At 44.2% G+C, this 14,664-nt stretch overlaps 1 protein-coding gene across 2 annotated transcripts in view; it reads left to right on the top strand.

Moving 5' to 3' along the window:
- Positions 1–14,664, top strand: part of GNPAT (glyceronephosphate O-acyltransferase) — a 36,618-nt gene that overhangs the window by 12,084 nt on the left and 9,870 nt on the right. For both annotated transcript variants that reach the window (XM_044239370.1, XM_044239369.1), the window contains exons 3-8: positions 6,542–6,718; positions 9,254–9,383; positions 12,038–12,165; positions 12,415–12,490; positions 12,728–12,879; positions 13,000–13,130. In XM_044239370.1, the coding sequence (XP_044095305.1) occupies positions 6,542–6,718; positions 9,254–9,383; positions 12,038–12,165; positions 12,415–12,490; positions 12,728–12,879; positions 13,000–13,130 (794 nt within the window). The remainder of the gene's footprint in view (positions 1–6,541; positions 6,719–9,253; positions 9,384–12,037; positions 12,166–12,414; positions 12,491–12,727; positions 12,880–12,999; positions 13,131–14,664) is intronic.

The raw sequence follows: 14,664 nt of genomic DNA, 5'->3' as shown, positions 1-14,664 counted from the left end.
AAATGGCTGGAAAATGTGTCAAGAATCCCTGTGCATAGATCTCACCCCCATATGAATTAAATCAGAATGTTGGGGAAGGAGCCAGACATCCCAGTAGTAGTTTTTAAAGAAGCCCAGTCAAGGGGTACCTGGGTGGCTCATTTGGTTAAGTGTCTGACTCTTGGTTTCAGCTCCGGTAAGGATCTCAGGGTCATGAGATGGAGCCCCTCGTTGGGCTTCATGCTGGGCGTGGCACCTGCTTAAGATTCTGTTTCTCCCTCCCTCTCTCTCTCAAAAAAAAAAAGAGTGAGAGAGAGAGAAGAAGGAGAAGCCCTGTTGGTTCCAAAATATAGCAGAGCTTGGGAACCATCAGCACATTTTAGCAACTAGAGAACATGCATACGCAGAGTCCTAGAAGCAGTTTGGTATGACCGGACTGAAGAGAGCGAAGACAGGGTACAATGGAAAGAATGTAGAGAGCCAAACGGAGGCCACATCACAGAGGGTTTTATAAACTATCCAGAGAATCTCAGTCAGTTAAGTGTCTGACTTCAGCTTGGGTCAGGATCTCAGGGTCTTGAGATCAAGCCCCACGTTCTGCTCCTTCTCAGTGGGGAGTCTGCTGGAAATTCTCTCTTCTCCACTCTCTTTCCCTTTGCCCTCCCCCTACTTGTGCGCTCTCTCTCTCTCTCTAAAAATAAATAATAAATCTTATAAACCATCCAAAGGAGTTAGATTTAACCTACATACAGTGCAAAGCCATTGAAAGGTTCCAGGTTGGAGTGTGGCCTGATCAGTTAATGTTTTAGAAACACCAACGAATGGAGACAGGAAGTCAGGTTATGATGCTCTTCCAGTAATCCCTTTGTAGGATCACAGTTGCCTAGACTGCAGTTGTAGAAACAGAGATGGACAGATTTAAGAAATTTAAGAGGTAGGGTTGCCTGGGTAGCTCAGTTGGTTAAGTGTCCGAGTCTGGATTTTGGCTCAGGTCATGATCTCAAGGTCGTGGTGAGCTAGAGCCCTGCATCAGGCTCTGTGCTGAGCATGCGACCTGCGTAAGATCCTCCCTCTGCCCCTTCCTCCTCCTCTCTCGCTCCATCTCTTAAGAAAAAAGAAGAAAGAAAAATTTCAGAGGTGGAGTAGACCTTATTTATGATCAACTGGATGAATGATGGGAAGGAAAAGAGAGACAGGATGACAGAAGCATTCACTGAGATAGGGAACTTAGGAGAGGGATTGGGCTTGGGGGAAAAGCTAGGTCTGTTTTGGGCATGTCATTTGAAGACATCAGATAGAGGTATTCAGGGGGCGCAATTATAGCTTCCTCATGGCCGGCCCTCTCTGTCACATTGTCCAGGTGCTCCCAGGCTTTGAGGTTTACCTGTAGAGACTGTGCTCCATTGACTTTGTTTGTTTGTTTGTTTGTTTAAGATTTATTTATTTGAGATAGTGAGAGAGAGTACACAAGCAGGGGCTGAGGGAGAAGGAGAAGCAGACTCTGATGCTGAGCAGGGACCCTGATGTGGAGCTCCATCCCAGGACCCCCAGATCATGATCTGAACTGAGGGCAGATGCTTAACCTGAGCCACCCAGGTGCCCCTCCACTGATTTTTTTTTTAAGATTATTTATTTATTTATTTGACAGAAGAGAGAGAGATCACAAGTAGGCAGAGAGGCAGGCAGAAAGAGAGGGGGAAGCAGGCTTCCTGCTGAGCAGAGAATCTGATGTGGGGCTCGATCCCAGGACCCTGAGATTAAGTGGGTTAAGGCAGAGCCTTAACCCACTGAGCCACCCACCAAAGTGCCCCCTCTATTGATTTTTAAGTGGAATTTAGTCAGGCCTACAACCTCAGAGAAATTCTTCATCTGTGCTGTCTGTTTTCTTCTTTTTAAAAACATTTTTTAAAAGATTTTATTTATTTATTTGAGAGAGAGAGAGTATGAGTAGCATGAGGAGCAGAGGGAGAAGCAGGAGCCTGAGCTGGGGCTCAAGCCCAGGACTTCCAGATCATGACCTGAGCTGAGGGCACACTCTTAGACAACTGAGCCACCCAGTCGCCTCTGTCTGCTTTTTTATGATTTGAATGTATGACCTGTGCTCCTAATCCTTTTGGTTTAATCTGCCTGTTGTGATTTGTCTTGGGGGAAACTACTAGTCCTGTCTGACTCAGCCTATTTCAAGTGAAGTCAAGTTTCCTCATCAGTTAAAACCTAAGGACAGTGGTTCTCAATATTGGCTCTTTGTTAGAATTACTGGAGGGAAAAAAAAAAAAGAATTACCGCAGAACTTTCATAAGAAGGTTAACTATTATTTTCTACTAGTATGTAAACTCCATGAAGGCAAAAATTTTTATCTCCCTTATGACTCCCTTTTTTTTTCTGTATTCTATATATTTATCTCTGTCTCCCTCTCTCTCTTTTTGCTGTATTACTAGTGCCTAGCACATAGTACACTTCCAATAAATATTTCTTGAATGAATGAATGAAAAAAAAATACTTTTGTCCTGTCCACAGTGATTCTGATATAAATTGGTCTGGAATAGGACCCAGGTATCTCTTTCTTCTTTTCCTTTTTTAAAAGTTCCCCAAGGAATTCTCCTATGCAGGCAGGTTAAGCATGACTGATATAGGCCAGTATTTCTCAGACTTGGCTGTTCTACTGCGGAAAAAAAAATAAATCACTCAATGTAGGTAGATTGGAATTGCTATAAATTCAGGATCATGCAGCACAGCTGGGCCTTCTGTGTTACCCAAGAATTCCTTGTTTCCCCAGGAAACTCTCTCCCGTTCTCCGAACTGGGAGTGTCAGTGTCAGTCCTCCGACCGAGGACTTTCTGAACCTCCAGCCTCTGACCCTTACCCTCAACAGGTGACATTTCTTCCTACTTCCCAAAAAAAATGTATACCGTAATATGACCACTCTCAACTTCCTGTGACCAAGCTACGAATTTACCTGCATCCGATACCCTCACTCTCTTCTTCCCTCCAGTGAAAACAGGACAGGATGCTCTCTCTCCTGTTGGAGTTCAACCCCTCCCCCGTTGCTGAGCTCTGAACTTGACCGGCTCCGTCCTCCTCAGGGATTTTGCTTATGGTCTCTCCCCTCAAATGTCTTCAACCTCTTCCTTTTCGTTGGCTCTTTACCGTCATCCCTGAATCCGAGCAGTCCTCTTCCTGCCGAGATCAGCCTCGTTTGAGCAGATTCCTTCTCTCCTTGTGACTCGGCTCTTCCTTTCCCGCTTCTCTACTCCGGGAAGAAGTTCGGCTGTGTTTGCCATACTTTGGGCTCTACTCTCTCACCCTCCTTGTACACGCAGCTCCCAGGGATCCGGTTTCTAACCCACTGTAATTGCTCTTGCCAAGACTGAGAATGATTCCTTCCTGATTTCTAAAATCAATGTTGTTGACACCCTTTGTAGCCCTTGGCACACTCTCCTTTCTTTCTATGATACCATATTCTCCCCCTTACCCACCAAAATTTTTTTTAAGATTTTATTTTTAAGTAATTTTTACACCCTCTGGGGGGCTCAAACCCACAATCCTGAGATCAAGAGACACAGGCTTCAACGGAACCAGCCACGTGCCCCCACCACCACCAAATCTTTTTCATCATTCCTCAGTTGTCTTTGTGGGCTCTTTCCCTTTCCTGTCTCTTTAAATGCTGCTGCTCCTCAAGGTTTTGTTCTAATCCCTTCTTATTCTGCCTACTTACTGGGCTGTTTTATGTATTACCAGAATTGTAAATACCTTCCTTATGCTGATGTCTCCCTATTATTATAATAATATCTTATTATAAATAAATAACAATATGTAGTAAATAATAACTGGTATCTATTGCTTCATCCCAGATCTCTTTTGAGTTCATACATGTATTTTTATGTCCACTGGAATCCCTACTTGGAAAATCCAAAAGCATCTCACATTCGGGTATCTGAGCCAAAGTCTTTGACCCTCCCACCTGCACCACTATACCATGTACATCCCCTACACCCACTTCTGCATTATCTCCAAGAACCGCCCTTCCATATGCCTGCTGCTCCTACCAAAAATCTCCACACAGTCTTCGGCTTCTCGCTTTTCCCTTCCTGTGCTGTGGGTCACTAAGAGCTGCTGCCAGTTTGCTCTCCTCAATAGCTCTTGTCTGTTTCTTTCCATCTCTGCTGCCAACTCAGGCTGCCTCTGTCTCACAGAATGCTATGCAGCCGTTGAAGGGCTTTCAGCCCAGGAAAGATGAGATTACTTCTGCATTTAAGATATGATCGCTCAGGGGCAAATGGCTGGCTCGGTGGGTTGAGCGTCTGCCTTTGGCTGAGGTCATAACCCCAGGGTCCTGGGATGGAGCCCCATGTCAGGCTCTCTGCTCAGCGGGGTTGTCGTCTTCTCCCTCTCTCTCTGCCTGCCTCAGTTCCTGCTCATGCTCTCTATCTCAAATAAATAAAAATCTTAGAAAAAAAAAGAAACCACTCTGGTTTGTGATGTGGAGAACAGACTGAGAAGGGACAATGCTGGGCGGGGAGTTACAGAGCTAATGCTCATCTTTTAATCTTATCTTAGGTTTCCAGGAAGAAGGATCTGGAACGGGAGACATATCTGTTGGGTGAATGAGAAGCCCGATTGCACAAAATAAGAGAATAGGTCATTCTCTGCTTCTATTCTTTCCTCCAGTCCTGGAGAAGGCCATTCCTCTGAACTGACCAACCTGCTCACCTGTGTTCTTCCATCTGTCCATTTCCTTCAGATCCCCTGAAGACTTGTCTGTCCTCCTCTTCAGCCTTCTGCATGGGCCCAGTTGGCCTCAGCACTTCCTAGTTGGGGGATGGGTAGAAGCCCCTTTCAGCCATGTAATTTTTTTTTTAATGCTCCATTTCTCTTTCCCTTCTCATCCCACCTCCTCAGAGGTGTCCTGTGTCCTTTCCCGTGCACCTCCCACACTCAGCAGGTCGCTGCCCTTGATTCCTGTAAAGGTTGCTATGCATCTCCAAGTGACCCGGTCCAGGGGGTCCTTTTAGTCTGCACTGTGTTTCTACTGTGTCCAGTTTTGTTGGACACTGTCTCCTGCGGGACCTCTCTTACCTTCACATCATGGTATCACACAGTACAGTTCTCTTGCCATTTTCCTTGTTAGTCTCTTTACAAGTTCTTCTATCGGATGGGTAAGTGTTTGTCAAGGTTGAACCCTCAGCCTTCTTATCTTATCTTCATCCTGCCGCCTCCCTGGTCCATTTTGTCCACTCCCGTCATTTCCATTTTTATCTGTAGTCTGCTGATTCACAAACGGGACCTCTAGCCTTGGCTAGATAATCGGGGTTCAGACTCTTATCTCCCACCGTCTTACCCCCTGCAGTTACTTTATACGTCTCCAAACACATCAAAATCAGTATAGCCACCTTTTCAACCCCTGCACAACACTGTCTTCTACACCTGCTCTCCATCCCCAATTTCAGAACGGCCCCACCATCCATTCTGTTGCCCGAAACAACCGAGCATCTCACTGCCCTTCCCCTTCCCTTCAGCCTATTATTGACTTTTGGGGGCCTTTTCTGTTTCTCCCCTGAACTATCGTGATGGCTTTCCAACTGTATTCCCTTTTCCTAGGCTTGTTTCCTGAAATCCATCCTTACCACCAATCCATTGATTCCTCTGTTCCCCTGAAAAAGATAAAATATGAAGCTAGGGAGAGGTTGATTATCCGTTTGTGAAGGTACCAAGCGCCACAGAATTTAGCTTGAAATGGCTAATTTTATGTGTGTTAATTTCACCTCAGTTATTTTTTAAAAAAGAAGCTATTTCTGCACCGCATGTAATTGAGGTAACTGGGACTCCAGCATCCTACCCTCTCATCTTCTGGCCTACATCCTGGAACATTCTCCTCTGTGAAGGATAAATACAATTTATCACATAGACACCATTCTGTCTCAGCGTGCTCGCTTAAGGGGTCAAATTGGAGTTCCTGAGGACAGAAGCTGCCTTACTTATCCCCGTCCCCAGGCCTAGCACACAGCCAACATGTTGTTCTCTTTAGAAAAAGATGTGGAGCCCTTCGGAGTAAAGAGAGTTCTAGTGTGAGGGCATTGGCTTCACTAGTTACGTGGATACTTTGGAAAGGTTTGTCCCAGTGACTTGTAGATCTGATACAGTCTGAATGGTTACTTCAACTTGATCTTCTATTTTACTTTGTGTATTACCTTGTACGTTACCTTGTGGTAGCTAGGGGCAGGTCGATGAGTGGCAGCAATCCGCTAAAAGCACACTGGTTCGTGGGCAGCAGCTTACTTCAGAGAATTTGGCTGTCAGCTTCTTAACAAATCAGATGGAAAGGTGAGACGCTTTCCTCGAGGACCTGTTCTCTTTGAATTACCGTCTTTGAAGTTGTCTAAATAGGATCATTTATCTACTTGAGTTATGTTGGAAAGTAAATTGTGCCGGTTGAAATGAAAGCAAATGTAGCATTTTTGAGCTACGTAATAAGGGTCCGTTTGGAACTAGTCGTAGGGGTTTGAGTGAACACGAGTTCTGGCTTTTCTTCAAAGACACATCCCTGCTTTCCCTTTCTTTCTAGCTTTCCAAGGAATCCCTTCAATCTGTCGATGTCCTCCGAGAGGAAGTCTGTGAGATTTTGGATGAGATGAGCCACAAACTGCGTCTGGGAGCCATCCGGTTTTTTGCCTTTGCCCTGAGCAAAATATTTAAACAAATTTTCTCTAAAGTGTGTGTAAATGAAGAAGGTATTCAGAAAGTGAGTATTGCTTGTTTAAAAAGAAACCTCTTCCCCCTCATGATTTAGTCACCTTTAAGACCTCTCACATTCCACGAAACAAGCAGGCCCTCGACAGCCAACTTCCTGGCTGGGGGGAGGAGGCTTTGTTTCTCTGGAGGGTGGTACTTGTTTACTTGCAGACCTACAGACTTCAGACTAATTCACTTGGTCCGGTAAGACTTCCAGACTAACCTCATGTTAGGTGTCTGCAAAGCACAGAAGTAATACCAAGAATTTCTGTATACGACCCACCTGGATCCCCTTACAACATTTCCTTTATCCTCTCCTCGATACTCTGCTGTGTTTTTCCCATAAGCAAGGACATTCCCTTATGGTGCAGTTATCAGAATAAGCAAACTGACATTGACACAACACTAGTACACAGTATTATACAGCACTGATACAACACTAGTACACAGCAGTACAGACCTCATTCGTATCTCATGGATCACCAGTATTATCTTGTATAGGGCAAGAAATCCCACATGGGATTAACATTCAGCTTCTGGGGGGCGCCTGGGTGGCTCAGTGGGTTAAAGCCTCTGCCTTTGGCTCAGATCATGATCCCAGAGTCCTGGGATCGAGCCCCACATCGGGCTCTGCTCGGCAGGGAGCCTGCTTCCTCCTCTCTCTCTGCCTGCCTCTCTGCCTACTTGTGGTCTCTGTCAAATAAATAAATAAAATCTTTAAAAAAAAAACAAAAAACAAAAAACATTCAGCTTCTGTATCTATTTCGACTTCTTTAATGTAGAACAATTCCTTAGTCTTTGTGTTTAGTTTAGAAAAAAAAAAACCAGACAGGTTATTTTGTAGCATGTCTTGATTTGGATTTGAGTGATGTTTTCTCAGGATTAGACTCATTCTGTAGAGCTTGGGCAGGACACAACATTGTATCCTTCTCCTTCAAGGAGTGCGTGGTGGCTGTCTGTCCCCTTACTGGTAGTGTTCACTTTCGTCATCTGGTATCAGATGCTGTGAAGTTACCCTTTTTCCCTTGGCAATGAATAAGAATCATGTGAAGAGAGACTCTAAGGACGGTGAGGGGTCCTGGTTTCCAGCAGAGTCTCCGCCACAGGTTTCACACTGATGATTTTTCCTGATTGCCAAATGGCAGTTTTTCTAACTGCATCACTCCAGAGTGATTTAACAGGCATGGTGTAGTATTTTTTCTTCTGGAAAGAAGAGCTTTTCCTATTTTTATTCATTTATGATTTTTAATGTTTTGCCTTTTAGTAAGAAGCTCTTACCCCCGTTGGCCTTCTTCCACATGTCTTTTAATGTTTTATTCAGTCATTTACTTTCATGTATTTCTTGTTTTCCCCTCTAATGACTATTCTGTAGTTTGCTGGGTTACTCTCTGGCTCTGTCTCAGAGAATGTTTGGGGGGCACCTGGCTGGCTCATTTGGTTGAGCTCTCGGTTTCGACTGGGGTCATGACCTCATGGGTCATGAGATCAAGCCCTGCGTCTCTGTGCTTGGCAGGGAGTCTGCTTGAGATCTTCCCCCTCTGCGCCCTACTGCACGTGCTCCTGCACTCTCTCACTCTCTCAAAGAAATAAATAAATCTTTAAAAAAAAGTGTTTGATACAGCCATCCAGAGAATGTTGACTGGCCTCATCTTCTTAACTGATCATACATGACCTTGCCTTGGTGAATTTTATTTAGATTTTTAAAAAACAGATAACACACTGATCCCAGTGAATATTTTTGAGGCTCAGAGCCTATGGAATATATCTGGAAGCTCAAATTCCTTCTAACTAAGGGCACCCATTCTTCCTGGTGGAAAGACCAGTATATAAATAGAGAAATACCATACCGCTCATTTGTCCTACTAACGCAGATTTATTTTTATTAATCTACCTGAGAGACAGTTTGTTCTCTCTTACTGCACTCAACCGGTCTAGCACACTGCGTAACAGCTGACTTTTTTTTTTTTTTTAATATTTTATTTATTTATTTGACAGATCACAAGTAGGCAGAGAGGCAGGCAGAGGTGAGGCGGGAAGCAGGCTCCCTGCAGAGCAGAGAGCTCGACACGGGGCTTGATCCCAAGACCCTGAGATCATGACCTGAGCTGAAGGCAGAGGCTTAACCCACTGAGCCACCCAGGCACCCCAACAGCTGATTTTTTAATTCAGACTCACTTCAGTTCCACTCAAAGCTTGGCCATTGATGAGATGCGTGACCATGTCACAAATGGGGAACCTAGTGCTTAGGCCTTATTTACAAATATGTGATATTAAACAGGGCATGTAAAATGCTTAATATGGTGCCCAATTAATATGTTAGTGATCATCTCTCTTATGATGATCTATAAAATGTACATTTTTAATGTTCTTGCAGTATGTGAGGTAATTTAACTAGAACTCTGACATAAGTTTTCTGTATGTATTAGGGAGGCATCGGTAGTATTCTGTCTGTCCATATATACCCGTTCTTCCATTTGCTGATGTGACATGTGATTTTAATAATAGGAAAACTGAGAGTATTCGAACTGTAACTTTTCTTTTAAAGCTACAACGAGCCATCCAGGAGCACCCAGTCGTCCTGCTGCCCAGTCATCGAAGTTACATTGACTTTCTGATGTTGTCTTTTCTCTTATACAACTATGATTTACCGGTACCCGTCATAGCTGCGGGAATGGGTGCGTATTGTTTTTCTCCTCTTCTGCTTTCATTATCAGAATGAAAATAGTCACTGAAATGATTTTACTGGTGATTGAGAATGAGGATGCAGATCCCCTCTCCCTTCTGCCGTCTGACCCCATGTCGCAAATATAATAAATATATTATAAATATTATAATAGATAATTAATATAATATAATAGATATATTATAAATATAACCCCAGATAGTCAGGATTAGGTCTCTCTGTGCTGTGCTTCACTACAGACAGAAACAAGGACAGGTGCACATGGGGGTTTTGGTTTAGATTTGTAAATGAGATACCACTTGTATATATGACCTGCCTTTGCTTTTTTTATTTGTTAATTTATACGTGATTATCTCTAAGGTCAGGAAATCTAACTTTTTTCTTTTACATATTTTTAATTATGGTAAAATACACAAAATGTTATGTCTGCCACCGTAACCATCTTGAAGCATATAGTTCGGTGGTATTAAGTACATTCACGCTGTGAATCCACACACGGCTCTCCACCTACTTTTCATCTTGCAGACCTGAAATTCTGTCCCCAGTCAGCACTGACTCCTTCTGCTCGCCCCCCAGCCGCTGGCCGCCACCATTCTACTTTCTGTCCCTAGGAATTTGACTGCTCTAGATGCCGCATACGAGTGGAACTTACAGGATTTGTCCTTTCGTAGCTGGTTTCTCTAACTCAGCATCATGTACTCAGGGTCTACTCATGTTGCACCATGTTTCAGAATCTTCTTCCTAAAGGCTGAGTCCTGTTTGGCTGGACTTCAGAGCACATGTTGTTTATCCGTTGTTCCGCCCGTGGACGCTTGGGTCGCTTCCACATTTTGGCTATTATGAATAACGCTGCTATGAACATAGGTGGGCAAATGTCTCTTTGAGTCTCTGCTTTAAATTCTTCTAGGTATATACCCAGAAGTAGAATTGCTAGCTTATGTGCTGGTTTTATTTTTAATTTTCTTTTCCTTTTTTTTTTTTAATTTTTAATTTTTTTGAGGAACACTGTATTGTTTTCCATAGTGACTGTACCATTTCACATCCCACCAGTGCAGTGCCCCAGGGTCCAGTTTCTCTACATCCAACACTTAATTTCTTGTGGGTTTTGTTTTTTTTTTTTTTTTAAGAGGAGAGAGAGAACACAAGCAGGGGGAGTGACAGGCAGAGAGGGAGAAACAGGTTCCCTGCTCTGCAGGATTCACTCACTCCCAGGACCCCGAGATTGTGACCTGAGCGGAAGGCAGACACCTAACCGACTGAGCCACGCAGGCATCCCTGTTTCTTGTTTTGTTTTAATCACAGTCATCCTAATGGGTAGGACATGGTACTCAGTGTAATTTTGATTTACATTTCCCTGATGACAAGCAGTGTTGATCATCTTTTCATGTACTTTTGGCCATTTCTGTATCTTTTTTGGAACAGTTATCTATTCAGGTCCTTTGCCCATTTTTGAATTGGGTTGTTTCTGTTATTGTTGTTCTTGAGTTGTAGGAGTTCTTTATGTATTCTAGAGAATAATCCCTTATTAGATACATGATCTGCAAACATTTTTTCCCTTCACCCATCGAATCTCTCCCAAAGTTGACTCTGTAGTCTGTCAGTGGATCCTCTGATGCGCAGAAGCTTTTCATGGTGATGTAGCCCAGTTTCTTTGTCAGTGTCTTTTGTCCTCTGTGCTTTCGGTGTGCTGTCCAAGAAGTCATTGCCACATTTAACACCATGAAGTTTTCCCTCTATGCTTTCTTCTAAGAATTTTATACTTTTAGGTCTTACATTTACGCCTTTGATCCATTTCAAGTTAATTTTACATGCAGTGTAAGATCAAGGCCTAAATTAATGTCTAACGTTATAACATTCAGCAGCATAGATGTTCTGTGGTTGCAGTTCTACAGTATATTCTCATATCGGTACTTTTATTCTGGAGGACTGATTCCTAAAAGCAGGATTGCTCATGCAAACCATTATTTATCTTCTCCCTTTGGAGGGAGCCAGGAAAGTTGGGATTCAGGCATACACCTTGGTTACAAATGCAGTCAACGGTAAGGTAAAAATTGCCGGGGACTTAAGTACTTTAAAAGCATTTTCATCCGTACAGACATGTGAGGAAGTTCTTTGAAAGTTAGGGAAAACGGAAAAAAGGAGGGTTTTAAAACCGAAGGTAGAATAAAGCATCCCAGAGTTGCTTTATTTAATCTGTGCCACTAAAAGAAGGCTGATATTTTTACCTCCTGGGTTAAAAAAAAAAAAAAAAGGAAGGTGGGAGCTGACCTGTCCAGCTATCAAGCTTGGAAGACACGGGCTGCTCTGTCATCAAGCAGAAGCAGTAGCTAAAGAACTTGATTATGGTGACGTCACCGAGCTTGTCAGGTTGCCTGTCGTGGCCCCCGTCTCAGGTTGGTTGGGTTGTAAACACAGAGGTGCGTGGGGGCGCATGAGGTAGCCTCCCAGTGGGCCTGCCCCCACTGTCCCTTCTCTCCCATGATTCTATTAGATACTTCTTCGGACAGATTTTCAGCTCAGGAAGTATGAGTAGTGATATCATCGTGGGGTCTTCTGCTATTTCTTTACAGAATGTGGGTTTAGGTATTTATAGAAAGTTTCAGGATCTGCAAATACCGATGAACCCCTTCTCTGTGTTTTGTTTAGACTTCCTGGGAATGAAGATGGTCGGGGAGCTGCTGCGGATGTCGGGCGCCTTCTTCATGCGGCGCACCTTTGGTGGCAATAAACTCTACTGGGCGGTGTTCTCTGAATACGTGAAAACCATGTTGCGGGTAAAGGCAGATAATATCCCAGTACCTTCAAGCCACATTTCCTTTTCCCTCAAGCTTGAGCTTGCCACAGGATCTTACTTAAATTCTTCACTCCCGAGTGGCCCACTTGGCTACTTGTCCCCCACAGTGTGTTTTAGGCTAGGGGTGGGGGACAGCTTGGGGAAAGGAATCAAAAGAACCTTTTCTCACTTTGAGAGTAGGCAAAGGGTTTTGTGTTTTGTTTTGTTTGTTTGTGTTTTCTCTTTAAAGAATGGTTATGCTCCTGTTGAATTTTTCCTCGAAGGGACAAGAAGTCGCTCTGCCAAGACATTGACTCCAAAATTTGGTAGGTCCTTTAGAGATCAAAAGAATACACATCCAGGTGTGGGGTCATCATAGCTGCTAAATATGGCTGGACACTTTTTTTATGGCAAGATCATTTTTTTCTTTATAAGTGTAACTGTTTCTTTAAGTTGTAACTGTTTCTATGTATGGGCTGGATATAATGTACACTTCCTGTTTATGGACCCTCATTCGCTCCACATTTCACTACATACAGAAAACCATTTCTTCCTGTTGACAGGTCTTCTGAATATTGTGATGGAACCATTTTTTAAAAGAGAAGTTTTTGATACCTACCTTGTTCCAGTCAGCATCAGTTATGATAAAGTATTGGAAGAAACTCTTTACGTGTACGAGCTTCTAGGGGTTCCAAAACCAAAAGAATCTACAACTGTACGTAAAGGATAACCAAACTTGATTTTCCTTGAATTTAGAGAAAATGCTGGTTTGTACACCAGCTCCTTTCTGAACTTACTCTTCTTTGTTCCATTCCCTCTGTTTTGATACTATTAGGGATTGTTGAAAGCCAGGAAGATCCTCTCTGAAAATTTTGGAAATATCCATGTGTACTTTGGAGACCCGGTATCACTTCGATCTCTGGCAGCTGGGAGGATGAGTCGGAGCCCATATAATTTGGTTCCAAGGTGCGAGACCTGTGTTTTCATAACTGATGTAGAAATAAGAATGAGCATCTGGAAGTGTGGTTGGGCTTCTTGAGTTGACCCCTCTTAGGACTGAACCTGGTTATCTGAGATCACATAGCAGGGAAGCGGAAAGCTCCAGTTAAAGTACTATGTTTGCAGGGCGCCTGGCCACTTGGCGGGTGGAGCATGTGACTCTTGATCTTGGGGTTGTAAGTCTGAGCCCCACACTGGGTATGGAGAATTACATAAAAGGTAAAAAAAAAAATTTTTTTTAAGAAAAGAATTGTATTTGCCAATTATACAGCCAGCCGCAGGATATATATGTCGAATACCCAAAGTCAGACGGTGCTGCTTGTTCTTCTCAGGAGAACCGGTACCCTCCTGCCTGTACTATACTCCGCCACTTAGTACCCTGCCCATTCTGTGGGCAGGGCAGTGGCTGAGCACTACTAGTAGGTCAGCCAAAGTATATGGTAAGTATTATTTTTGATCCTAGAAGGGATTACATGATAACGAATGAGGGTGACTCCCTACCCTCAAGGTTACAGTTTTGTTTTGGTTTGTTGTTTAAGATTTTATTTATTTATTGGGGGGGGGGAGAGAGATAGTGGGAAGGTGGGGGAGGAGAGCAAAGGGAGAGGGATAAGCAGACTCTGCACTGAGCACAGAGCCCGACACAGGCTCATGACCTGAGCCGAAACCAGGAGTCAGATGCTTAACCAACTGGGCCACCCAGGTGCCCCCAGAAGGTTGTAGGTTCATGGGCACAGATATTTGTTAGGTTCTTTCAGGCTGCAGGTACAGATACACACCTGGGTTTTCTTAACCTGGAGAAGCACACCTGGGGAAGTAAGGGAGACAGAATCCCTCTGCTCAGCCAGGCTGACCGTGACGACAGCATCACTCATCATTTATCTGTCATGCCGGGGTCCCATGGCCGCCCGCGTACGTCACTAGCAGCTTCCTCCGCTCTGAAGCGGATGTTAGCTTTCCCTCTCGAGCTCTCAGATTGGGTCTGCCAGGTGTTCTTTAGGACCGGGCGCTCTCATTGGTCCTAGAATTCACGTGAAGCCACCTTACTGTGGGGCTGCTTTAGGTCCTGCACCTATCCCTGCTTCATCCCGCTCCGCACAGGCTCCGGAGAGCGTCTGATTCCAAGGTTGCTGACACAGGCCTGAAGAATCTGTCAGGCGAGGATCGTGGCAGTACGTGGCAGGCGACCTTGTGCTTTTTAGAAGGGCAGGGCGGCTGCCAGGCAAACTGGATGGCCTGTGTAGCGCAGACATGACTCTTCTCGTGTTCCCTGGCACGCATGTTCTGGGAGACAGGTGTTCAGAGCACAGAGGATTCCAGGGATCCTGTCGTTCAGTCTACTGGCGGAGGCCTCCATTCTCACAGGGGAATTGATGGATCCATTTATACAGCAGCAGCAGTTGTGGTTTTTGTGGGGTTTTTTTTTTTTGCCTGGAACCTAAAAGAATAGGACTCTGTCCCATTGGGCAGGCTACACTGTAGTGAAGTCAGGGTGTAGTCT

This window comes from Neovison vison, chromosome 2 (assembly GCF_020171115.1).
Source record: "Neovison vison isolate M4711 chromosome 2, ASM_NN_V1, whole genome shotgun sequence".
Taxonomy (NCBI): Eukaryota; Metazoa; Chordata; class Mammalia; order Carnivora; family Mustelidae; genus Neogale; species Neogale vison.
The sequence above is the reverse complement of the archived record's forward strand: the minus strand, read 5'-3'. Positions and strand labels throughout refer to the sequence as shown.